The sequence below is a fragment of the Festucalex cinctus genome, chromosome 16 (genome assembly GCF_051991245.1).
Source record: "Festucalex cinctus isolate MCC-2025b chromosome 16, RoL_Fcin_1.0, whole genome shotgun sequence".
NCBI lineage: Eukaryota > Metazoa > Chordata > Actinopteri > Syngnathiformes > Syngnathidae > Festucalex > Festucalex cinctus.
In genome coordinates this window covers 12,948,283-12,973,443 of record NC_135426.1, presented here as the reverse complement: position 1 = coordinate 12,973,443, position 25,161 = coordinate 12,948,283, and the positions used below count along the sequence as shown (strand labels likewise).

Sequence of the window (25,161 nt, the reverse complement as noted above, 5' to 3'; positions counted from 1 at the left end):
TGTTGACAGAGCAGAAAGTGGAAGAAAGTACTTTTGCGTCTAAAAATGAATTATCTACCACAGTATTTTGAAGAGAAATTTTCGTCGATTTTTATCTTTTCATATAAAGAAAAGCTCTTCAGTATATAAACCAAATTATTAATAACCATTTTTTTAACGACTCTTGTGGGCTGTGTCTAATGTCATTTTAAGTATGCGCTGCGGGCTGCAGAAAAATGGTTGGTGGGCTGCAGAGGGCCCCCGAGTTGCAGTTTGCACACCCCTGCTCTATAACTTCAACCTATGGAGACAAAGTTCCCTGGTCAATAAAGATGATTCTGATTGTATTTATTTCTTTATTTTTTTAATAACAGATCTGATTTAGAGGCAATAGAGCACAAAACCATCATAACTTCCATTATCAGCCATATAATTATTGGTACACATGAAAGTAAGACAGGATGTAAAACCGTATCCCTATATTACCAAGTGGTAAAACTGATAAACACAAAATAAAACGTTTACTCTGCTTGATCGTCTTGTGTATTGTTCCTACGCAGCATTTTCCATCTCCATCCTCCTGCATTCCCTCTCCCTCCCCTCATGTCTGCACCCCCTCACTTCATCACTCCGGCTCCACATCTCTCTCTCTCTCTCTCACTCGCGCTCTGTCACAAATCGGCGCCAGCATAGAAAGACCTCAGTCCCATCTTCCCTTCCTTCTCAGGCGCCACAAAAACATACGGACGAGTCGAAACAAGTGAAGCAGATGACTGCGGGGAGGGAAACCCGCAGGAAGCGGACACTCTATGGAATACAAGCGGCGTTTTTCCGCCCTCGCCGTCTCTTTCTCCTTCATTCACTACCTGTACTCTGGGATTAACACGACTTAAATTTCAATCAGCCTGCAGCTCGACCGAAGAGCGACAGAGGAGGCAGACAGAGCGCCGCAGCTGTCGAGGGCGAGCCAGCCAGGGGGCGGCCGACGGGAGGGGAGAGAAGGGAGAGAGAGTGACGGCGAAGAGGAGGGGAGAGAAGAAGGGGGGCAGAGGGAGGGAGAGAGCGATGGGTGTTGTTCCGCCGCCGAGTTGAAGGAGCGCGAGCGTGTCGCCAAGATGGAGATGTGACGGCTTCGGTGGGCGCAGGTGGAATGGTTGGGAAAACAAGGTGAGTAATTCCACCTTTTCATCTGGGGGTGCGTGAAAGCAGCAGAAAGGGGATGAATGCAGGCAAAAGGCTTTTGAAGTGGCAAATAAACACCTTTTTTCGGGTGGGGAGAGGTGGGGGGGAGGGAAAAAGAAAGAAAGAAAAAAAAAAAAAGAGTCTAAATCCGCATGTCTATGCAGGGTGAGAACACCGCATATAGAATGCGGGATGCAAATGGTAGGCAACATCTGAGCCACAAAGGCAGTATGAGTGAGAGTGCGGCTTAAAACGCAAAATGATCACGAAATCGACTTCTTCGAGGTGTCGGAGATGATTGACAGGCCAGAGTCGAGCAGGCGGACTTTTGAACTGTCTGACATTCACAGCGCCGATCAATAGGCCGGTTGTTTCATTAGCCCGCCCATGTGTGTCCGTGTGTGTGTGTATCAATGCGCTACTTTGTGCACTCGTGTTTCGCCGTGCAGAGAGACGCCAGGGCAGCCTGCAGAGACACGTTAAGGGGGTCCCAGGACTATTGATCGCCTCTTGACAGCCAGGTACTGGAGACAGGCTGCCAAGGAGCGAGGGAGGATTTACCGCCGCCATCAGGAAGGAGCGGATGATAGACGGGCGCCGTTCTGAAAGGGGGGGCGGGGGGCATGGAGCGAGGTGTCACAACAACAGGACACGCTTATTTCTCTCTCTTCTCTCGTAGGTCTCGCCCTATCACGCCCTCTCGCCAAGGTCACCGAGTCACCAGCCGACAAATGCGGCGGGGGGGTCGCCTAGTGCAAAGGAGAACGCCGTTGACGCTCCCCGGAAGTCGTTCCAGGAACTAAGTGGGGCGAGAAAGAGCACGTCGATGTGTGAGGGATGGAGCCCGACAACGCGATGAATAAATAACCAAGGCGACGGCCGGGATGCGTGAGGATGCGCAGGCCGGGAAGAGAGAGAAACCTCGCTGCCGTTTGGATTCCAATCCTGGCAGAACTGAAGCCTTTAAGAAATAGACATCCAATGCAGCCACAAGGAAGTCGTATCAAAAAGGCCTTTAAGAGGATTTAAAGCAAAGTGGATTCTTGGATTTTTTTTTTTTCCCCGCCCCATTCTTCAAACTGAGGTCTCCATCTCGGAATAACGGGCTAGGATTGGGCGAGTAATTCGGAGTTTTCCAGCTTCTCTCTCCCGCTGTCGAAGCTTAAGAGGATATTGTGGAATTTCTCAAACCTGGCTGGCTTTCACGTATCTTTTGATGCGTGTGGTGTGGGGGGACCAGGACGGGTTTAAACTCAAATACACGAAAGCTTACTGAACTCCCCCCCCCATCCCCCTCACACACAAGCAGCGCAAAGCACCTGGGAGTGTCACACACTCACACACACACAAACAACCACCTGGCCAACATGTGGAGCTGATTCCAATTGTTAAGCACAGACAGGAAAGGTAAGCTCCAAGTAACACCCCCAACCCCTCTCACAACCACACACACACACACACACACACACACACACACACCCACACACCTACATAGGAGACACCTATCGGCCCAGTAAAGGGGAATCGACGCATGCACATTTAGCTCACTTGTGCTGAATCATTGAGCACGTCAGTGCGCCGGGTAGCGAAGGAACTCTATGTTCTGTCTCACAAACACAGACTGGGCCTATAAATAATAAACAGATGTGTCTTGGTAACAACATAAGAGGGAAATGTCAGTGCACGCACACACGCATGCAGGTTATTTTTAGCTTTTCATTTCAAATTCCATCCATTAACACCTCTAATTGAGGGTTTTCATGCTTTTTTCCCATGAGAACATCCCCCACCTCCAGTGTGCAAGCGTGCGTGTGCGCGCCAGATCCTGTATCACTTACTCCCAAACTTCAATGTAATCTCGCATGGCGTGTCGTTTGGGTGTCGCCGTGCAGGGATTTGGGGCTCTGGGAGGCAACCTCTGAGGGGTTTTACATAAGCGTGCACACACACGCACATGCGCGCACACACACACACACACACACTTGCACTTATTTGGCCTGCTGACACAGGAAACTGACTGAGTGGATGTATGGGAGGATAAGAGGGCCGCGAGACATGGAGAGAGCAAGGGAGAGGAGATAATGCAGAGAGAATGAAAAGGGAGAAGGTTGGCGCAACATGATGAGGACTAAGAGGTCAGCGAAAAAAAGAGGAGGAAAAAAATATAGTGATGAGGGATTTATTGATGGGAGTGTAATAACAGTGATTCATTTACAGACATTTTGATGAGTGACATTATAGTAAGATGAATGAGGAGAGCAGACAAAGACATGAAGGATGGCAGTCATTATCTACTGGTGCGCCTGACTAGGGATGAACAATTTTGAAAAATAAGATAATTGGGACTTTTTTTTTCTCCTTCAATTTTGCGATTGCGATTTAATGCACAATTATTTTTGCTTTTCATGTGTATTATTAAAACACACACAAATTAATATGCATCACATATATAACGAAATAAAGTCTAATTTTCTGATTAAAAAAATGCATTTGACTAAATTGTGATGTTGATTGGAATTTGATCAATTGTTTAGCCTTCCTTCCGACTAAAAACATTGGCAACCATTTGTCATGTGTGACCCCAAAAGGATCATGGAATGCTCTGGAGGCAGATGCTACCCAGCTAAAACAACAGAATACAGCTGTTCATTGCCACTCACAGTTGAGAGATCAAAATAATGTAAACAACACCTTATGTATTTAAAAACACCACATAGCTCCGCGTTTCAGTCCCACTGACTTAATTCTAATGCTAATTAGAACCAAACAAGACATGTAGCCAGATAACAGAAAACAGTCGTATTCTTTATCCTCTGCGAAGAACCACTAATATTAGTGCCGTACTGACGTGATGTAAGGAGCTGAGACATCTCAATGAACAGCATAACTGTCTTATACTGCAGCCACACCAGAAATTCTTGACTGGATGTCTTTTTGACACTTGTAAGTCATGGTACATTCTGGTATCTTGTTGTTTGAGTCACGTATGAATCTATAGGACAACGTTAAGCTATTCAGTATGTAGGAGGCAGCTATTTGTGAAGGTGCACCAGTCAGTACTCAATCCATTTCTTGGCCTTGGCTGAGCTTTATGTTAGACTCGGTTTCATTGGCGTTTCAGCTATATTGCAGGCTCATTCAAACAAAAGAACTTTTGCGTAAATGCACAGCAAACGCTAATTGGCTTTGCTTCCCCGCTGGCGATACATTTGTGCGAATGCAGGGCTACGCGTCATATGGCTGGAGCGGTGGAAGCATTTGTCATTCCTTCAATTATCTCGTCACTGTTGGCGAGGGCGTCTGCCATTCCGAGACGCCAGCAGATGGGGACGCTTGCTGTCAAAATGAGCAGACTGGCGAGTGAATGGAGGAGGAGACGAGCAAGAGGGGAGGAAATGGCAGCCGGGGCATGTGAACGGAAGATTTAGTCGGAGCGGGGAAAGCGGGAACGCTTGGGTAACTGGTTTATTCAGAAGCAAAAGCAGAGCTAAGCGAACACGATGGGCTGGTTTGTTTTACTGCGGCGAGGTCGAGAGGATGAGTAATTAAAATGTTAACAGTCTGTTTAGGCACAACAGGCGCCTGATGAGCAGAAGAAACTGTCACCACGGCAACCGTGGGTGACAGACGGAGGGCTGCTTTGGGAGGGCGCGATTAAAGAAAGCGGGCGACTGTGAGGCTGGAGGGGTCTGGTGGGTGGTGAGTGACATGGGTGCAAAATTAGACAATTGAGGAAAGGAACTATTGTCCCATTTTATAACTGAATACAGTTTTTAGTTTACAGCCGTCATTTGATTAAAATATCAATAGTCATAGTTGATAAAATTGTTCTCAGTACACTTCTGTAGAGAAGCCAATACTCCTTGCACACTCTCTGACAATGAGAGCACCACTGCCACCTACTGTAGTGGATGTGCAATTACACTTTTTAAAATCATGTTCCCTGGTGTCACACATTAGCATTAGCATTAAGATAGGGGAATGGAAGACTAAGTTGTTTTAAATAGGCAGGGTGTCATTCTCTTTGATGATTAGCTTGACTCTTTTTAGACTAATCCAATTTGACAAAATGTTGCTTATTGTAAAGTGAGTGGAGTTGAAATCTAATCTGATGTAATCCTTCTTGCCGCAGGAAGAACATAGAAATGGGGTTTACTCCGTGATTGCGCGTGCCGTGCGTGTGTGTGCGTGCGTGTGTGTGGGTGTAGCATTATAGTCAATATATTTGTCACCGTGATCAACGGGCCTGGTTGACATGTTATCGACCGAGTGGGGTGGAAGCGGAGTGCTGATTGGATAATCATTCGACTTTCTGAAGATTTCCCCCTCACAAAGCGCAGAAGCCAGCAGAATCATTACGCACGCACACGCACACACAGCATTCGCACACAAACACACTCAGATTTACTTTTGTCAAGCTGCAAACAAGTTGTGCTGTCAGCAAATCAGGGTCCATAAAATTGGCCCTGCGGGGGGTCCGATTGAGCGTGAGCGAGCGGATCACAAGTTGCGCTGGATTAGCTTGATTTCTGGCTTTCAGCTAATCTATGTACACAAAATGGCTTTTAACAGAAGAAGAAAGTCAATATCAAAAATATTGACAGCCAATGCGGCAGTGCAGTGACAACAGGGTTGCATCAGGGAGGAAGAGGATACAAAAAAAAAAAAAAGAGCAATGTAGTGCAAGTGCATAATGTGCAGCCACAGTTGCAGGTCAGTTACTTCAGCACCACGTGTCATGCAAATGGGAATTTACGAACGTCGGCACAAGTGCGTCCCCGTTGTGGTGCGTCTGCAACTTTGGGAGTGGGCATGTGGAACAGCGTGTGGAGGACTACAATGTATTGGAATAATTATTTCCCAAGACTGGAGCCCACAGCGTGGAGAAAAAAAATAATGAAACACACTTTGAAGGGTTAATTCATTTCAGCAAGGGAAGTCTTTCATGTGTACAGTGCAGTATAGTCCACACTCACATCCCAAGTAGTCCAATATGGTATGCACATTAAAAAAAAAACATCATATGCTAATTACAGCCTTTTATTAGCCCCTAACCTAAACCATGCTAGTGTGCAATCCAATCTGATACGCTTGCACTCTTACCATCTGGAGTAAAAGCGAAACAATATCGAGTCCACTCAGTGGCACCAGTGACAAGCTCACAACCAGTGAAAAATGACACCAACTTAACATTTCTGCGCTCGAGTATTTCGGCACAACTCAAGTTCCAGGGCTCGACTGTGCCCGTCGTTTTGCCGCTTAGCTGCCTTCGAGTCTTACAGATGTTTACACGAGGGCTTTGCTGACAGATAACACTGACATGCTACTTTGCAGTCAGTCAGTGACAGTGACGCATTACAAAGGGAGGGGGGAAAAAAAAACCTCTGTGTTAGAGCTAACCTGTGCAAACACACACACACATGCGTGCACACAGTGAGCCTCATACTAATAGAGGCAGCGTAGAGGGCATAAGAGAAACGGGAGCTTTTCATTCCAGATCATGTAAAGTTCTGTGTGAGCCAACAGAGTGCCAAAGAAAATCACTGTCACCTCTGTTGTTTGCCACTTCAGTTTATCATCAGAACACAAAGTGGAATCCCCCGCGAGCCGCGTACACTTTCCAAGAGGAAGGAACCGGCGGCAAAGACGGGGGAGAAGCAAACATTTCACAATCCCAGAAACTTTCTGGTCGAGAAGTAACGAGGGAGACGACACCAAGGTCACCTTCAGCGTTAGACTGAAAACAAAATGGCGTGCAATGAAGACAAATGAACACTTCCTGTAATGGCACCTACCAATTTAGGGAACAAGCACATACTCTACAAACTGCTTCTCCATATATGAGGTGAATATGCGATCTACTTAAAATCTCTGGCAAGAGAATTTAGAGATGTATTTTACATCATACATGTTTAAAGATCCATGCGGGTATGCCCGATTTAGAGCGCCACATTGATTGACACGTGTGCACACGTGTCACGAGAAGGCAGATTATTATTTATTTGTTATTTTTCTTTTCTTTTTTTTTTACATCAGATCTGACAGCCAGCATATGGAGCAGGGCTTTGGGTAGTTTTAGAGCGCCCTGTTGCTTGCCACGAGTGTGCGCATGTCATGGGGAGAAGGTAGATTACTTATTTATTTATTTATTTATTTATTTATTTATTATTTTTAAGTCCGACCTGACAACCAGCACATGGACCAAGGTTTCAGGCTGGTGCGCCTGGTATGGAGTGCCTCGTTGTCGGCAGTGAGTGCACGCACATCACGGAGAGAAGACTGAAGATCCTTTTAACAAGACTTTTCTCTGCGTCAAATTTAGAAGACAAATTTATTTTCAATTCCTAAACTTCTTATCCACAAGTCGTGGCTCAACAGTTCACAGCCTGCGGTAAGAAATCACGCTGCCTATTTTCAAATATCACAATGCCTCTCTCAGTGCGGCATTTCCAGTCATCAAACAGAGAAGATTGAACGCCATGTAACATTGGTTTCCGCACTTATCTCGGCAATAAAAAAGTCGACCTGCGCTTAAAAAGGCTGCACTTCAAAGCACTTATATGACAGCAGACACCAGACGGCAGTGCCTTGCTATCCCTGACATCGAAGAGCAGTTAAACACAAAAACTAAATGGTCTTCATTCCACGAGCGCTATAGAGGTGGCCATTTTCCAACAGAATGGGGAAATTGGCAATGACATGTTGTGATGTTCTCAGAATACAACAGCACTTAATTGCTTTTTTCAACAAACAAACACAGGCGGATGCAAAGATGAGGTCGCGTTTCTCTCGGTACAGCCTTTGGAGGAATGAGTCGGTATTTTTGAGGAAGTACACTCATTAACTCGGGGCCATGCTGTGAGCAGACAAGTGCCACGGATCCAGGGTGTGCCCCCGCCACTGTAATCAGACTTTCACCTGCAGCGATGCCTCCTTGACGGCGTCTCTGGGCTCCTCCCACAAACTCATTTCTAGCACAGCTCTCCATCTCCCTAATCAAATCGCCTCCGTGCTTCCTCCTTCTCTCGCTGCGACAGTGATGGATGGCGGCCTTCACCTGTTTATCGTCTTTACATATTTCTCTGCCCATCTGCTTAATGACACTGGCTGAATGCTCATCGCTTCCCTGCCTTGAAACAGACCCTTCTTTCTTCATGTCTCGCTTCTTTACCTGCAGTTAGCCTCCATTTTGGGCCCTCGTTTATGACCAGTCTCCACAATCCGCACTGCTGTGCTATCTATACATTGCACATGACTAGAAGGAGACATACATTTGACAGGAGAGAGACAAAGAAGTGATAGTATCAAAAGGATGAGTAGGCTTCCATGCACACGACTGCCACAACAAGAGGCTACGTGGGTGTTGTGTTCTTCCTCGCCCAGAGAAAAAGAGAAAGAGCGAGACGGAGAGAGAGGGGGGAGAAAGAGAGCGAGAGAGTATCTGTCGGCCTCACTATAATTACGACTGTGTGGGAGACTGTTGTGGTGCATGCAAACGCACAATTAATATTGAGGGCATTGTGTGATTGAAAGAATTCCTCTCTTTGACTCCACTTTATCCCTGCCTTTTGCGTGTTTGTGCACGTGAACGTATCGCTTCTTCATCTCGAGCCCTTTTATTGCCAGATCTGTGGATTACGATAAGTGGCTTGTGGGAGCTAATACCAAGCCTTCAGGTTTATCAATACCGAAGCACTCCCCAATTTGAGTCCATTAGGGACCGGTGGCATTTAGGAAGGCCACGGTGGCTCCTCTAAAGGATGGCTTGATGAGCGAATACACATGCAAATATAAACACACACACACACACACACACACACACACACGCATACATAGACAATGTGTTTTAAGGTTATAAATTGTAGTTGGCATTTAATGAGGTCTTGACATTTATAGTCCTCAGTGGGGGATTACAGACTGAGGCCGAAAGGAAATGAAGTCCTAAAGTGCAATAGGTCTGCTATGTGGAAAAAACAAGCACTTTATACTTTGAACTAAAGCCCCGAGCCCCTTTTAATTGCATGGGTTGGGTTCAAATTTTGCACTGACAAGCTTTAAGAGGGAAATAAGCTAATGACTTTACTCTAGCCCAATTTGACCTCTTAAGTTGCCAGAGCAGGAGTGGGAACTGGAAAAGGAACATTTAGGGAAGTCGGGAGTTCAGTTGGAGAAGGTTCAATCCTCGCAGCTGTGAGTCATATGTCAACACGGTGGTTCTGAAGACTATTTTTGTACCGTTGCGATTATTTTGTGGGTTCGTGCAGGGTAGCACAAGCGAGACATTGACCAAAATAGATGTAATGCAGAAAAACACATAATGGAACACAGTGGACTGCCGTGGTCACTAGTACAGTGGACTTACACTGGTCAAATGTGTGCCCTTTCTATAAAGCAGTTGTTCTTAACCTGGGTTCAATTGAACCCAGGCGTTCAGTAAGTAAGTCTCAGGGGTTCGGCGGAGGTCAAGACACACCCGACTCAAATGATTCGTGATGATCCACCCCGCTTGGCCATCACTGACTTGAATTAAGATGTGTAATGTATGGTGTACCACAAGGTTCAATTCTGGGGCCTCTACTGTTTTTATTGTATCTGCTGCCCCTGGGTTCCATCTTAAGAAAACAGAGGTGGTTGCTTTAAAGTGCTCTATAAATACACAGTTGAGTTGAATGATTGGAGTCAACATCTTAACTGCAAGATTTGCATTGCCAAATAGAGCAATTCGAGTCCAGCACAAGTAGCTATCTAGCAAAACTAACGGAAATCTTCCTTAAGGGGCATGGAGATGCGGAATACAAAAATTCATGGTGAAGAGTAGCACAGATTTGATGAAAAGCCTACTCTCCCTGTTCATTTTGTTCACCTGTAAACCCTATACCTATGTCTTGAATTTAAACAAAAATGAATAAATAAAAATAAAATCAATGCAGAAGGGTCCGGTGAATGCACATAGGAAACAGGTGGGGTTCAGTACCTCTAACAACGTTAAGAACCACTACTATAAATAAAAACCTCTGCAATTTTAGCTGAAATATGTGAAACTGAAAATAATAATGAACTAAAGTCAGTCATTGCTTTCAATTGGTCAATTGGATTTAGATCAGGGTTTAATGAAGGCCAGTTCAGAATAGTCAATGTCTTGCTCTTTGCCACTTTTGGGTGCTTATCTGTTTTGGGGGTCCTTATTCTGTTGGAAGTCCCTAGACTTGGTAATGCCCAAGTACCAAATGTACAGCCCAACACTGCTCAACACCCACAGAAAATCAATTAGTAGAGTGATGAACGTGGGTTGCTGGAAGGACATAGAAGTGGAGGTGGCAAACGACAGCAGTGCAAATAAATGGGACAAAGAGTCAAGCGTCTCTCAGAGCCAAGCGTCTCTCAGAGGGTCACATCGATCATTGTATGCCTGCCATTGTGTCCGGCAGCGCCGTGGGCCCGCACTGCTGCAGACACAAAGGCTGCCACCAAAAGAGAAGGGTCACAAAGTGATGACGCCGGAGGAGGGTTGAATATTGCAGGTGCAAAGGTGCGTGCGGCTCGAACCTGAAAGGAGGTGGCAAGCGAGGAGGCACGGCGTACAAAAGATTAGCAAGAGACGAAAGGACGTGGCGAGGCAGAGCTGTGACTGATAACGCTGCCATCCTCGGGTTGCCTCAAGGGCAGACGAGACAGTGGGGAACAGATTGTGGGAATAAGACAAGGAAATTGTAGAAAGTTACAGCACCGCTACAGGCACAATGGGTTCGAGATGGAGCCAAGTGAGCAAGATGGAAAACACAGGGAGCAGCACTTCACCAAGAGAATAGATGACAAAGAGTGATGGCACGCTGCAAAAAAAGAGGGAGTCAATTTCAGTCCCCTAAGGTACTATCAAATTATTGGAAGTACTTTTGACAGACAAAAATGTACAATTCAGTTCCCAAGTTGTAAGAGTATGTGAAAGCAGAACGATTTGATCTGAGGTAGCGCAGAAGGAGAAAATGAATGGTAGATCAACATGGAGCATATTTCTACTCCTCACATGTAACGGTCATCTTGATAGTCATTCTGGATTAATCATAATTCTGAAATATGGTGGCGGCAACATTAAATGCTTAGGTTGACTACATGATGGCTGCAGTCTAAAGTCTAAAAGTGGCATTGAGTGACTTCTGAATGCATGCTACTTCTGCCTGTTACTAACACTCACTGTCCCCCTCTGAATCCATGTTGCTAAGGCAACCCATATGCATGACAATCACCTTCAGTGACTCATCTCTACACCTTGTCACAACATACGCTGCAATATCAAGTGTGAACAGAACCAATTGTTGTTATTTTGATGTACAATTGAGGCAGATAAGGCTGGTGACCCAATTCAATTCCCTGACCCGCAGCCTTAAGAAACTGTCCCATGATAAAACACATGCCTAATCCTCTCTTACAGGTTTCTAGGTAACTGTTACCATGGGGACTGGCTGTGTTCAGCCTTGTGGGGTGGTATTTCAAGGCAGTACTGGCGGAAAAGTAAATGGGGCTGCTTAACAGTGTAGACATGTACATATGTACATATGGTCAGAATGTGGCTGATTTTGAAAGCTACAGGTCAAGAAGTACAACTCCTAATAAATGTGCCTTCTTTTTCTCTTACTTTAGGTCTGTGGATAGCCTGGCTTTCTACCATGCCTGCCCCCCCAACCCTAAACCCCAGCAGACAGAAGCACCTGCCTCACACACATCCCCACCCTGATCGACAGGCAAAACGTTACACCTACGCAGCATCCATCCTCTCGCTTCCTCACGCCGCCCATCTCATCTCATCTTTGCCCTCCTCACCCCATGTCATCCCCTGCGCCTGCTTGGGAGCCTCAAAGAGGACACTTCCAAGCGGTGTTCAATTCCCGGCTTTTCACTGGCTGACCCTGGTCACATGCTGCCTGCTGCCCTCTCTGATTGGAGCAGGGGAGACGTGGGGCGTCGTGTCGGCCTGTCCTTTCCACTGTGTGTGTCGGAACCTTTCTGAATCGCTCAGCACGCTGTGTGCTGACAAGGGTCTGCTGTTTGTGCCCCCGCACGTTGACCGGCGTACCGTCGAATTGCGGCTGGCTGACAACTTCATCACCGAAGTTGGAGGAAGTGACTTTGTCAACATGACCGGACTGGTTGATTTGACTCTGTCCAGAAATACCATCCACCTGATTCGACCGATGGCCTTTGCGGATCTGGAGAGTCTACGTTCTTTGCATCTCGACGGTGAATAGCATTTGAACCACTAATTGACAATAACACCAACTGTAACCATCACCTGACGTTATTCTTGTCTTTCCAGGTAATCGTTTAACGATAGTGGGCCCCAGGGACCTGGCGGGGTTGGTGAATCTACAACATCTGATTGTCAATAACAATCAGTTGGTCAAAGTGTCAGTGCAGGCGTTTGACGACTTCTTACTCACATTAGAGGATCTCGACATGTCCTACAACAACCTTCGAAAGTAAGTTCTAAAAATAAAGTACAGTGGTACCTTGACTTAAAAGTGCCCCAGTTTTTCCAGTACTAGCTGTCACTTCATCCAAATCCAAAATTACAAGTTACGAGTGAACTTCAGATAAGTCATTGACAATCAAGAGTTCCAAATCTATCATCACAGCTGTGACGAAGAGTACAGAAAATGACTGATTGTCATCGGTGCTCAACAATCCTCTGATTTCAACAGGGTACCATGGGAGTCCATTCAAAACATGGCCAGTCTGCATACCATGAACCTGGACCACAACCTCATAGACCACATCGCAGAGGGAGTCTTTGGAGAGTTATACAAGCTCGCCAGGCTGGATATGACCTCCAACCGGCTCAGGACCCTGCCACCTGACCCCCTCTTTGCAAGGTAGAGCACAACATTATTCCTTCATGGTGCTTAAAGAGAGAGATTCGACAAAACATTACGCTACAAACTCTTAATTGTCAGATTATTCACTATTGTTGTACCACAGAGCTACACAGACAAGAACATGTGAGCCAGCTGTTCAAGTGAGGGATTAGCAAAATCTGCTGTCCTCATTCCATTTCGCATACATGACTGAAGCATCGGATTGTTCTAGATTGTGTGTTGCAGAGCCGTAAGTGGCTTCAGGGTGACTAAGTGAGGCCCTCACAAGTCTACAGATCACATTTATAGACAGGCAACACTTTACCTTCTTGAGAATATCGACGGCAAGTAAAACAACTACTGAGCTCCAACTGTCTAGCAAATAGCAGCTGTGACAGACTCAATGAACTCAGCGTGACTGAGATATTTAAGCAATTTCTCTTTCTGGCAGACAAGTTGGTGATCAGTAAATGCAATGCAAGGCCTGGTGCGGAATGATTAAAAAGTAAAAATAACAGATCCAAACGAATGTGACTACCTTTGTGCGGCACTCGTGTGCCTTTATGTGGATTGTATTTTCCGCTATTGACCAAAATGACATTTTGTAACCTTCCTAGATCACAGACAGGTGCAATAAGCCCCACCCCTTACAACGCTGTCATTAGTCTGAATTTCGGGGGAAATCCGCTGCACTGCAACTGTGAACTGCTGTGGCTTCGACGGCTTATCCGCAGTGATGACATGGAGACCTGTGCCACGCCAATCCACCTGGCTGGAAGGTACTTTGATCAAGCCTGCTCTTTTACTTACAGTAGATTCATTCTGTCATCGACTTAGTCAACAGCATCTTTCCCAACAGCCACATGCAAGCAAAAAAAAAAAAAAAAAAAAAAAAAGAACTTTTAGTTTGCACCTGGCCTGTGTTTGAGTATCTAGGCAATCGCACAGCTGCTATTCTTATGCTTCCTTAATGGACAATTAGAAGTGAAGCACAAACTTGTAGGTATTCAGAAGTGAATTAAGTGATAATGTGCGGCTAATAGTAATACAGCGACTGCACCATAATTCATGGATATGTAACACCGTAAAAGTCATTACACTGCTATTTGGCATCGTCCCTACATTTATCTTCCATTTATTCTAGCCTAAGCGTGTCATTAAAATGACGCCGTGCCACCAAAGTATTAAGGAGGGAAATGAGCATTTGTTGGCATCATCTTTTACTGTACTGTAGTAACTGTTAACTACACTTGTGAAAAATTACAGGTCAGACAAATATATATAAGTATATGATCAATATCTTCTTGGCTTACTTTTTCATGCGGCTTTTCCGCTCTTTTCTCAGGTATTTCTGGTCAATTCCCGAAGAGGAGTTTACATGTGAGCCCCCCCTCATCACCCGCCACACTCACAAGCTGTGGGTGCTGGAAGGCCAGAGGGCCACCCTCAAGTGCCGCGCCATCGGAGACCCAGAGCCGGTGGTGCACTGGGTATCACCAGACGATCGCATCATTGCAAACTCATCGCGGACCAGCTCCTTCAACAACGGCACTTTAGATATCTTAGTGACGGTGGCCCGGGATGACGGGGCTTACACATGCATCGCAATAAACGCGGCGGGCGAAGCAACTGCCACTGTAGACTTGAAAATAATCCCCCTCCCTCACCGGGGTGGAGCAGGTGGGAGCACAGGGAATAACAATGTGAACAATAAAAACAGGAATGTAACCAATGGGATTTTACGAACCGATCCGGGATCCTCGGATATCAGCACGGGGAAAAACGGCGGAATAAACGGTGTAGGGCGCGGAAGCGACGTCGAAGACGGCAAAAAAGATGCCGCCGAAGATGAAGAGGGTGACAGTGGCAGGACGCCCGAAGTGGTAAGGGCTGACGACAGGGCTACCGAGGATGACGACGGGGACGAAGAAGACAGGAGGACAGTTGGAGTACAAGGAATAACGTCCACCTCAGCTCAGGTCCGGTGGGATTTGGGACGTTTGTCCGAAGCTTACGTCGTGTGGATGTATCAGATCCAATACAACTGCACAGCCGATGAAACCCTCATCTACAGGTCAGTTCAACTTTTGCCATGATAATCATTCATTTCAAGTCTCACATATTGGCTAATAGCCTGCTGTTGCTATGACTCACCGTCAAGGGAAGGGGATGACCATTGTGCACATTATAAGGTATACTAATGCAGGGACTAAGTAAGGCGTCCCTCAGGTATTAAGGAGATAATGTTAGTAGTATGGAGAAGGCTTTGACAAGGGCAAGTAGAAATATAGCTTCCAAGAGGCTCATGTATAAATAATGAATGAGGAGGAGATGCTCAGTTTGAATATATGGACGGAGGCAGATTTTAGGACCGGGATGAGACTTTAGAGGACGGCGCAGAGGAATTTGGAAGAAGGGGAAGATCTGAGATTGACTCTAAACAAATCCCCACGGGAAAGATTAGAGTGAAAGGGAGGACTGTTGAAAGGGAAGAAAGCGGGTGAGGGCGAGGCTAAGAGAGATGGGTGGGCTGAATGGTCCTTTAGGAAAATGCAGCAGGAGGGGAAGTAAATCCATCAGTGAAATAGAGTTAGATGGAAAAATACATCTGGGATGAAAGCAGGGGCTCGGCGGAAGATGTAATGAAAGATAGAGAGGGAGGAGAGCAGCTGCTTGACAAAAATGTGGGGTAACAAAGAGGTGAGAAGAGATACAAAAAAGAATATAAAGCCAAGTATAAGCAAAAGAAAAAAAAAGAAATAACAAATAAATAAACGCGGAGCGTCGTCATTCCCATCAGCACATGCACAGCAATTAAGCAGGGAGAACTAATTAAATAAATGATTGAACTGAATGAGATCTGAGCTCCCTTGCTGATCAGCTGTGCTAATTTCTCCACGGCAAATACTCTAATAATAGAAGAAACAGGCTCACTGCATAAAAGGATATGCCTTTTCTCCATAAACGCAAGCTCATGGCAAAATATGGATCGCATGTCAGGCTACTTGACAAATGGACTGCAACAGATGCTGGATTACATATTAATGACCACTGTTTTTCATTCTCGTTTTCTTAAGTCCAGGTTGCATTTAGCTCTTCAAGTCAAAAGGACCATACATGATGAAATGTTGAGCATGAGTTGAGTGTTGCGTGTTTTCTTATTGCAAGCTGAAAACATGCAAGCGAGAGACCCACACAAATCAGCAACATAATTCTGTTTTTGAGCTTGATTGCCAGAAAGAAATTGAGTGAGAAAAAAATACCAATGACTTATCGAGAAGACCAGGTGTCGGAAGACTTTGAGAGCCGAAGCAGGCAAATCAGGCCTCTGAGGAGCGATAAAGAAAGAAATGAGGGAAGCATATGAAAGAAAGCACACCACAATGGAGCTAGGGATCTCCGGTATAGATTTCTATCATGCTATTAACGTGCCTGTGCTGACCGCAATATCGCACCAGCGAGCAGGGGAGGAAAGTCGAGGCACAGGCTCCCATTACTTTGCTTCTTTATATTGTTGTTTTTGCCACAATTGAACTGGTGACTGAATAGACAGACAAAGCTGAGAACTCCTGCTTGGTTCGGTACGATACACAATTTCAGGGATCAAAAATGAGCTGGATTCGATGGCTTTACAGTGCCCGTAATGAGGACTTGGTACTTCCGCCAGATTGAATCATTTCTTCAAAAGGTCAGTGGCACTGGAGACACAGCCTGTCTAATTTGGACGGCGTGGTGTGACAGGGCCAGGTGGGATGGCGACCGCGTGGCATCTGCTTGGAACTGCTCACGCTGTCAGGGCCTGACATGATCATCCGAGCCCGCATCCTGGAGCTCGGCCTCCGCGGTACACGACCACACCATGGGGGTGCTTGCAAAAAAGTCAGGTTTAATACTGGGTTCCTTTCGGGTGCATCCCACCTGAAGGACGCACAACGGGGGAGAGGATGTCCGCCATGTTAATGAGGCACCACTTAAATGCACCCACGTGGTACCATCTGCTACTGTGACCAAGGTGTCTTATTTCGAGACAAAAAATAATTTATTCCAGCACTATGCTTTTGGAGCGGGATAACCACTGGACATCAGATTTAATTTGCCAAATTGCTGAGACTGCTGGAAATGAAATCAAAATTTTGACCCCTCAAATGGATCTGAGATTTCTTTACATCAGGGGTGTCAAACATACGGCCCGTGGGCCTTAACTGGCACGTCAGGGGGTCCAATCTGGCCCATGAGTACAGAACACGTACAACCACTTAAATGACATTCTTAAATATGGCTGTTACTCAGGATTTGATGCAAAAAATAAAAATCCCTCATTTTTGTTCAGAAATATCTGATTACTCTGCAATAAGTTAATAATGAAAAAAATTGGAAATATTTTCAGAATTTACTTGTAATTATTTGTACCAAGAAAGAAAAACTGTTATTTATAGCTTATTCGATCGCAGTCAAACTGAGATCAGACTTCGGTAAAAGTGGCCCTTGAATTAAAATGAGTTTGACACCCCTGCATTACATCATATACTTCCAGACATCTTTTCTAGCCAAAAGTTTTTAGTCAGGGAAAAAAAGGGGGTGGAGGGGCTGAAGCGTTCTTGCTATTAAAGTGCTGCCATAACAGGAGCAGCCTTCCCGCTGAGCAATCCGAGTTTGAAACCATCACAAGCGAGCAGGGAAGACTGCAGAGTCGAGGAAATAACGAGAATGAAAGTGGATCACAGTTACAAAGAGAGGCTGACATACATTGGAGAGGAAACATGCTGCGAAGCCGACAGACACGAACCAGAAGCGAATTACAAAAGCCGAGTGGAAAAAATGTAGGGGTGTATGACTGGCGCTCATTATGCATTGTAAACACAGTATGGCTCTTATTTAATACTGTTGAGAAAACAGCGACAATGTGCCTGCAAAACATGCAACAACACAAAAGTAGTGTCAGGAAGCCAGAGAAACTGGGATGAAAGGAGACACGAGAAGAAGAAAGGATGTGTTGGCGATACAATTAATTTGAAATCATCAAGTGCAAGAGGCCATAAGACGGTTCTTCATTTTACATTTGATTGAAATGTGTAAACACACAAGGCGATTAGAAAGGAAGCTTGAATGAGAAGGATGGACTAAGGAAAATGAATGTGAATCTTGAAGAAAGGTGGGGGCTGGTGGGTGGCTGGAAGATAGGCAGAGAGACTGATAAAGGAGAGCAGAAGAAGAGCTCAGACACAATTGCGGCAGACAGCAGACAAGCGACCAAACAGGCCGCAGAAATCCAGCGCAAACATGGAGGAAAGGGTAAACAAACATGATATGCAAAAGGAGGAAATGAGGGCAGCCGAGACGTGAGGCGCGAGAGGAGATAATCGTTCTGTTGTCCCCCCCCCTCCTCCTCCGCGGCCATCTTGCTTGGTGGTGCAGAGGGAAGCAAACAAGTAGCACGATGGAGGATAATATGCCATCCTTTCCCACAATCATGGGCACTAATAATAACTCGTTTCCATGCCACCAGTTCCGACTAAGAATCACTCCCCTGTCCCCAAGTTTCCCCGTCAAGTTCCCTTTCTCCCGGCATCTGTGTTTGTGTGTGTCAGTGTGCTTTAGCAGGGATTAACCAGAATTAGAAGCGTTGAAACAAGCGGGCGCACACTTGGGCACATGTGTGGTTACCAAGTGCCATAAATAAATAAATAAATAAATAAATACCTATAAATAGCACACTCGATCAATCGACAAATTTTGGGTCACCTCATAGGTAACGGTGGTGTATGTGCAATACCACTTGTGAATTGGTTAAAATGCCGTGTAATGGGATTGTATGCACATTTCAGTGAATTGTGTCTGTACTTTTCACGTGGAAAAAGCTTATACAAGTGATTCATAGTCTCATAAAAGGAGGAGGGCGGTGGGAGTGGACAGGGAGGAAATATAAGATGAAGGTAAAGGGAGCAGCAAGGGGAGAGAGGGCGAAAGAAGTGGGGAGGAGAGAAGGGAAAAGACGTGACCTTGGTTGTTAAATAATGGTACGCACGGTTACAGCGGAAGCTAATGGAGATGTAGCGCAATGTCTGGGAAAAATAAAAGGCGGAGGGAGAAGGTGCGAGGTCAGGGAGCGTCCGGCGAGGAATGCCAAAAGGATTTGTGGCTCACGGTACAAACAGCTTGGAGGTGAGAGGCGGGGCAGAGAGACAAAGATAGAGGTTGGAATGTAAAAATCAGGCAAGAGTGCACATTTATCCGGAAATTATTTCAAAAAAAACGATGAAAGGGGTGGTAAACGGCTGGATAAGAAAAGGAATTCACTCAAGGTGTATGCGTGCTTCCATGTGCCCCACTTTTGCATGCATCGCATTCAGGGACGCTTATTTTAATCCACACAGCAAACACATTCGCAAGTCTGGCAGCGTTGTGCAGAATACAAATCAAACGGCACTTGTAAAGACTTTCAAATGCGGTGCAGAGTCCTCCACGTGTATTTTTATGTTTTTTGGACATGGAAAGCCACTTGGCGGCCACTTTCTCGCCTCATGTTCACTATGCGGCATCTTTTTCTCGACTGTGTTAATCATGTGACCTATGCCAGCTGATGCCGCATGAGGCAATTCTTTTCACTTCAAGTGCTGCACTATTGGGCCAAGTAATGAACCTTTGCCATGGCAACACGCACGTCGCTCCCCTGGGTAGGAGGAGTTCATAAGTGGATTTTTGTCAGTATTAGATGTCAATCTATGGAGACTCAATGACATCTGGCCGCTTTAAACAAGGAAGCCCTGTGTGGCCAGTCAGATTAGACCCAGTCTGGCATAGATTTACTTCATTTAAGCTTCACAGTAAAGATAGTCTTTTTGGGCTTATTAGTACTCATTGGGTACATATGCATACAAGTATATGCAAAATTGCCATCTGCAGTCATGACGAATGACAGATGAAAAAAAAAAAAAAAAAAACACTGCAAAAGGATTCACGTTTTCAGCAACAACACAAACGTGGTTACCCACACAAGAGGGTGAGAGCGGAGGCCAAAGTCATTCCCACCAGCGAAGGACACTTGAGCTGTGCTACACTCTCCTACACACGCAAACACAAAACATGTCCATGCTATTATCCTACACATAAATACATGGTTCACGACGGACCGCCCTGTGTGTTTGTTAGCTTGGGTGCTTTAAAAAGATGATTAACTCATTCACACAAGTTCTCCTTAAATCAAATCAAACTTTATTGAGCACTTCTGATACCTAAAAATGAAACTCAAAGTGCTGTGTAATTAAAACATCCAAAGTACAACATAAAAAGAGGGATTTTAAAACTGGTTTAACGTGCTTGTGCCCTTGTAATATTGTTTTTAGGAAGACCAGAGAGCAGATCATCATAATAATTAGCAGGCATCAGCAGCTCCGTGTTATCCTGAGAGAGACTCTGGTAAAACCGATCTTAGTTACATTTCTAGGAAGAGGAATAAAACTAAGCTCAGAGTCAATAATGATGTCCAAGTTCTTCACATATTGTAAGGGTTTAAAATTGAAAGGGTCTTACCTTCAGGGCCGATAACTAAAACATTTGTTTTGTCCTGGTTGAGCTATAGTAAATTCCTTGCCAGCCATGATTTAATATCTAAAATACAGTTGAAAAGGGTATCAATAGGCCCCGTGTTGCAGGAGACACGGCAATGTACAGCTGCGTATCATCAGTAACTGTGGAAGCTGATACTGTGTCGCTTGATGACGTCCCTAAGGGGAAGCATATAAAGATTAAAAAGTACTGGGCCTAAAATTGAACATTTAATTCCATGGGTTCTGGAGGAAAGAATTAGCGGTTTGTGAGGGAAAAAAAAAAAGAAAAAAAGAATTGAAAGCAGTACCAGAGATGCCCACCAGGGTTCTAAGTCGATTTAATAAAATGTGGTGGTCTACTGTATCGAAAGCAGCACTTAAATCCGGTAGCCCCAAGAATATGAGCCCAAACAAGCACTTGCTGATTCCACATTTACAGTAGGCAACACCATCACCGCCTTGTAGCAATACATTGACACATTACACTTTGTCAACAGCTCTAAAACGCCTCAGCATTACTGTAATCTTGCTAGCACCTAAAATGGCCTCTTACGAAGTGCAGAGGCCCACAAAATGGCCTGACGTTTGCTTCTTCGGGCATTTCAAGTGCAAGCAGTGCATGCACACACTCACATTCGCACACGCAGGCAGACAGAGTTCTCTTTTCATGCTCCCTGGACGCACGCTTCATCAATAGCCTCATTTTCCCTTCGTGCTATAGTCACTCGCGGGCTGTTTCACTCTGCTTGCCCCTGGTACTCTCAAAACTTAACATTTTCTCTCCACAGTAGTCCACATGGCAGGCCTTCTATTTACTGCAACCAGTTGTGAATGTTCAAAGCACTATAACCTTCCTTTTGTTTTGCCCTCTTCAGGATCCTACCATCCACCAGTGACCGCTTCCTGTTGAAGAACTTGGTCTCAGGAGTGGATTATAACTTGTGCGTGCTGGCCATTTTTGATGACTCCATCACAGCGCTAGCAGCGACAAAAGTGCTGGGCTGCACCACCTTCTCCACCAAGGACGTGTACCCCGCCTGTAGCTCTCTGCAGGCTCACTTCCTGGGAGGAACGCTGACCATCTTGGTGGGTGGCGTGGTGGTGGTCACCCTCCTGGTGTTCACTGTTGCGCTGATGGTTCGTCATCGGGTATGCGAGCACTCTGACCACATCCTGTGTCACAACAGCAATGCAGAGGCAGGAGTTGGGGTTTGTGGTCAGGGGGGTGGCGTGGCTGCACGGGATAAGGGAGGGGATAGCAGTGGATGCTACCAGTCCAATGGTTCTGGCGACATGATGATGGTGGTCCTCCCTAATGGTCTACCTTCCAAGAGAACAGGGGAGGGCGAAAAGGACAAGGAACCTACAGATTCCGCTTCGTCCCTACCGCCAAAACTCCCCCCAAAGCCAAGGTTCAAGCCAAAGGTCAACCTGGAGCAGTTTCTTTCGGCTGGGGGAGTGGTCTCCACCATGGCGGGGACAGGGGGCGAGATGGCCTTGGTGGTGCGGCAGAGGAAGCTGGACAAAGCACCGCCATACACCGCGGAAAGTGACAGAACTCTGCTCGACTACTCGCCCTCCATATCATCTACCCTGCCCCGCCAGTCGCGCCTCAGGGAAGGCCCGAAACCCCGTCTGGAACGAGAGCTGACCAACCGTGCCAGCTTCTCCCTGGCAGCACCCCTGAGAGACTCCGATATGCTGGCCTGGAGGATTACTTCCCCCGGCAGGGACAAATGGAACTCCTCTCAGGCTTATCAGAGGCCCATTTCCCCTCTCAGCCCCGCCTGCGGGACAGTCAGCAAACGCCGCCACTCACTGGACATGGGCTCCTCCGTCGCCCTAGCAACTGACGCGGCCGCAACTGTGGCCAAACGCTACGGCGCCATCAGTTACGCCAAGCGGCTGAGCGTGATCTGGACCCGGCGGAGCCAGTCGCTCCACGGGATGCTGGTGCAGTGCGCCTCCACCACGAGCACCGGCTCTTCCACCGCTAGCGACGAGGGCGAGAGCGCTGGCCCATTTGGGGCACGATGCCAGTTTCAACGTGGATACATCCACGCTTACAACACCACCAACTCCAACTCTAACCCCGGGATCGCTATCGGGAGAGGGAGTGCTGGAAGAGACAGAGTAAAGGAGAAAGGGAAGGATGTAAGGGGCGCTGAAGAGCTGGAGGAAAGTGTTGTGTAGAATGTTTGCAGAAGGTAGAGACTGCAATTGGCAGAAGGAAGATTGTATCTCAAGACAAAGGAGCGACAGAAATTGATTTCAATAAACAAAAATCTATTGCGCCTTGAGAGTAAATAGCTTTGGGGTGTTTATGGCATTGAAATCATCAAAGTCAGTCACACTAAAGTTCTCTGAAGACAAAAGTAAACAATCGAAGAGGTGAGATGAGAACAAAGACGCAGGGAACGGTTCGAGTACAGCGAGGATCCAAGAAAAGCCTCAACACTAATAGAATCTGCCGCATCCCACACAACAACACAAAGGTTTGCACTGGATCAAGTACCATCACATAACTGGATCAACATTGCAGGGGGTAGTGCGAGGGAAAAAACAAACAAAAAAAAACACTTAGATGTGGCTGGACTTTGTAAAATTGTTTTTGGACTCGGCTAAACAAAGAATGTGACTTTTATGCGTCCTCTGTGGCTGAACTTTGGCCAGCCATGCCTTCGGATTATAGGAGCATAAATACCGAGCCGTGTGCACTGGCCATGATCAATCGATGCGTGCCGGCACGAGCACAGTGGTGCATGGACATTATTAAACAACACCGGGCTTACAAAGCAGTCGATATGGATTACAAAATGGCAGCGGCGGATGATGGAACTTTTCCCGGCCACACGGACCTGCTCTGTTGCTTCGGGCGTGCATGCAAAGAAGGATGACGGACAGGATGTGTGTCAATGTGCCTGTGTGTGTTTATGTGCGGAGTTTTGCAGTCGAGCACCTCTGTTCCTGTTCCATGTGGGGTTTTTCATTAGTTTTCGCAACACACAGGAGTCTGTGATTGAAAAGCTTCGACACTACACGGAATCAATCACTATTTTTGCGGCTTGGGCTGAAAGTGACCATGTCCAATGTGAGATATATTCAGTATGATGTATGGTTTTGTTTTTTGTTACTTCATTTGTGCCACACGGAATCTCCATCTAAATAGTGAATGTTTTCAGAGCGCAAGAATTACAAGATGGACAGAATGAAAGCCACAAACCTCATGACTTTGGACTTGAAACTACAAGTGGGACAACAACAAAAAATATCTTCCTACTCCAATCAGTGTGAAGTTAAAAAGAGTACATATATATGGTATATGAATATACTGTATATATATACACACACATTGAAATAACTGTATTTGTTGCACTGTGTGTTTCTCTTTAGAATATTCTGGGAATGATGTTGGGCAAGAAAAAAACAGTAGAGAAAACAGAAGAAACAATCGAGAAAATGAGAACAAGTCTGTTGACAAGATCAAGATCAAAAACGCAAAACACAAAACAAAGACAGAGATTCATAAACATTACAATTGTTCCCTTGCTTTTTTTTCCCATTTTGCCAAAGTCAATATTGTTCTCTTGACATGATATGAATAAAAATTATATGTATGGAACATTGTCTCATGAACATGCAGAAGACACATTTAACGAGCCTGAGTGATTGGGTTAATTAATCACTGTCTTATGTATAACCACCTTAAAAAAGGAGAACCACCATAATTTCTTCCTAGCTGAAACTCACGTGTGCTTTTTCAGCTAAAGGCACAATCACGGCCCCAATTTGACTAATCCAAAATGCTGAGTAACAAGCACGCTCACGCAGACACACAAAACCCCCACCAAAGTGTAATGCTCTCAAACGAGAACAAGCGTTAATAGAGGACGTCCGCCCATAGCCAAACAAACCTTGTGTGACCTTTACAGTCATCATGACGGAGACATGATGTCCTGGCCTCCAGTGTGCCGCATGAGCAACTGCCCACTCAGGATGCATCAGCACGTTCCGCACGAGGACCAGTCGGACCAGTCCTGAAAGTGTGGCGGGATATTAATTGAGCGCCCTCAACACATCATGAAGATATTCAAAAGGATCGAGCTATTTCCATCCTGGGTCGCAGGTTGTCAGTTATTTGGCAAAGGAAGAGAAAAGGCTGAGGACAAAGAGATGGAGTGAAGATAAAAGGAAAACGTGAAGCAGGATTTCCAGATGTGCAGCCAGATAACGTGCAGGAAACCAGAGAGTGATTCTTCCGTGCCGTGACCAAGACGAGTTCAGAGCATCCGAAAGCATGATGTCGCTTCGAGGTAGTTTATTACGACATTCTGCACTTAAGTTCAGATAGCAGGCAGAAGTGGAAGAGACAAAGAAGAAAAATGGTGGAGAGAGGACTGTGTTTGTCCTAGTAGGGTGCTAAAGTGATTGAGTACCCCTAATACACCATTTACTTTGCCCCTACATCTTCACTGGCTGTTTTTCTATCATCTTCAACATGACGGCCTTCCATTTTATTCACATTTCTGGGCAAGACAAGGAGAAAATATTTGTCCCTTGTCATGGTCACTTTAACGACCAGCTCATTGTCTTTCCGCCGCGTG

General features: G+C 45.8%; 2 protein-coding genes across 4 annotated transcripts in view; one reads left to right on the top strand and one right to left on the bottom strand.

The window, feature by feature from the left end:
* Nucleotides 1-25,161, bottom strand: part of LOC144003720 (pyruvate carboxylase, mitochondrial-like) — a 131,950-nt gene that overhangs the window by 34,572 nt on the left and 72,217 nt on the right. The window lies entirely within an intron of this gene.
* On the top strand, nt 629-24,179 carry LOC144003843 (leucine-rich repeat and fibronectin type-III domain-containing protein 4). Its single transcript, XM_077500471.1, has 8 exons — nt 629-1,146; nt 1,841-2,568; nt 11,800-12,396; nt 12,473-12,635; nt 12,858-13,028; nt 13,628-13,789; nt 14,356-15,084; nt 21,433-24,179. The coding sequence occupies exons 3-8, from the start codon at nt 11,826-11,828 to the stop codon at nt 22,748-22,750; spliced, it is 3,114 nt and encodes a 1,037-aa protein (XP_077356597.1). The 5' UTR covers nt 629-1,146; nt 1,841-2,568; nt 11,800-11,825; the 3' UTR covers nt 22,751-24,179.

What these genes read in the sequence shown, in the direction of transcription:
- LOC144003843 (XM_077500471.1), top strand. Translation starts at nt 11,826, where the DNA reads ATGCCTGCCCCCCCAACCCTAAACCCCAGCAGACAGAAGCACCTGCCT. An exon ending in CCTGACCCCCTCTTTGCAAG is followed by an intron (nt 13,029 to 13,627) that starts GTAGAGCACAAC and finishes TAACCTTCCTAG; the next exon opens with ATCACAGACAGGTGCAATAA. An exon ending in GATGAAACCCTCATCTACAG is followed by an intron (nt 15,085 to 21,432) that starts GTCAGTTCAACT and finishes TGCCCTCTTCAG; the next exon opens with GATCCTACCATCCACCAGTG.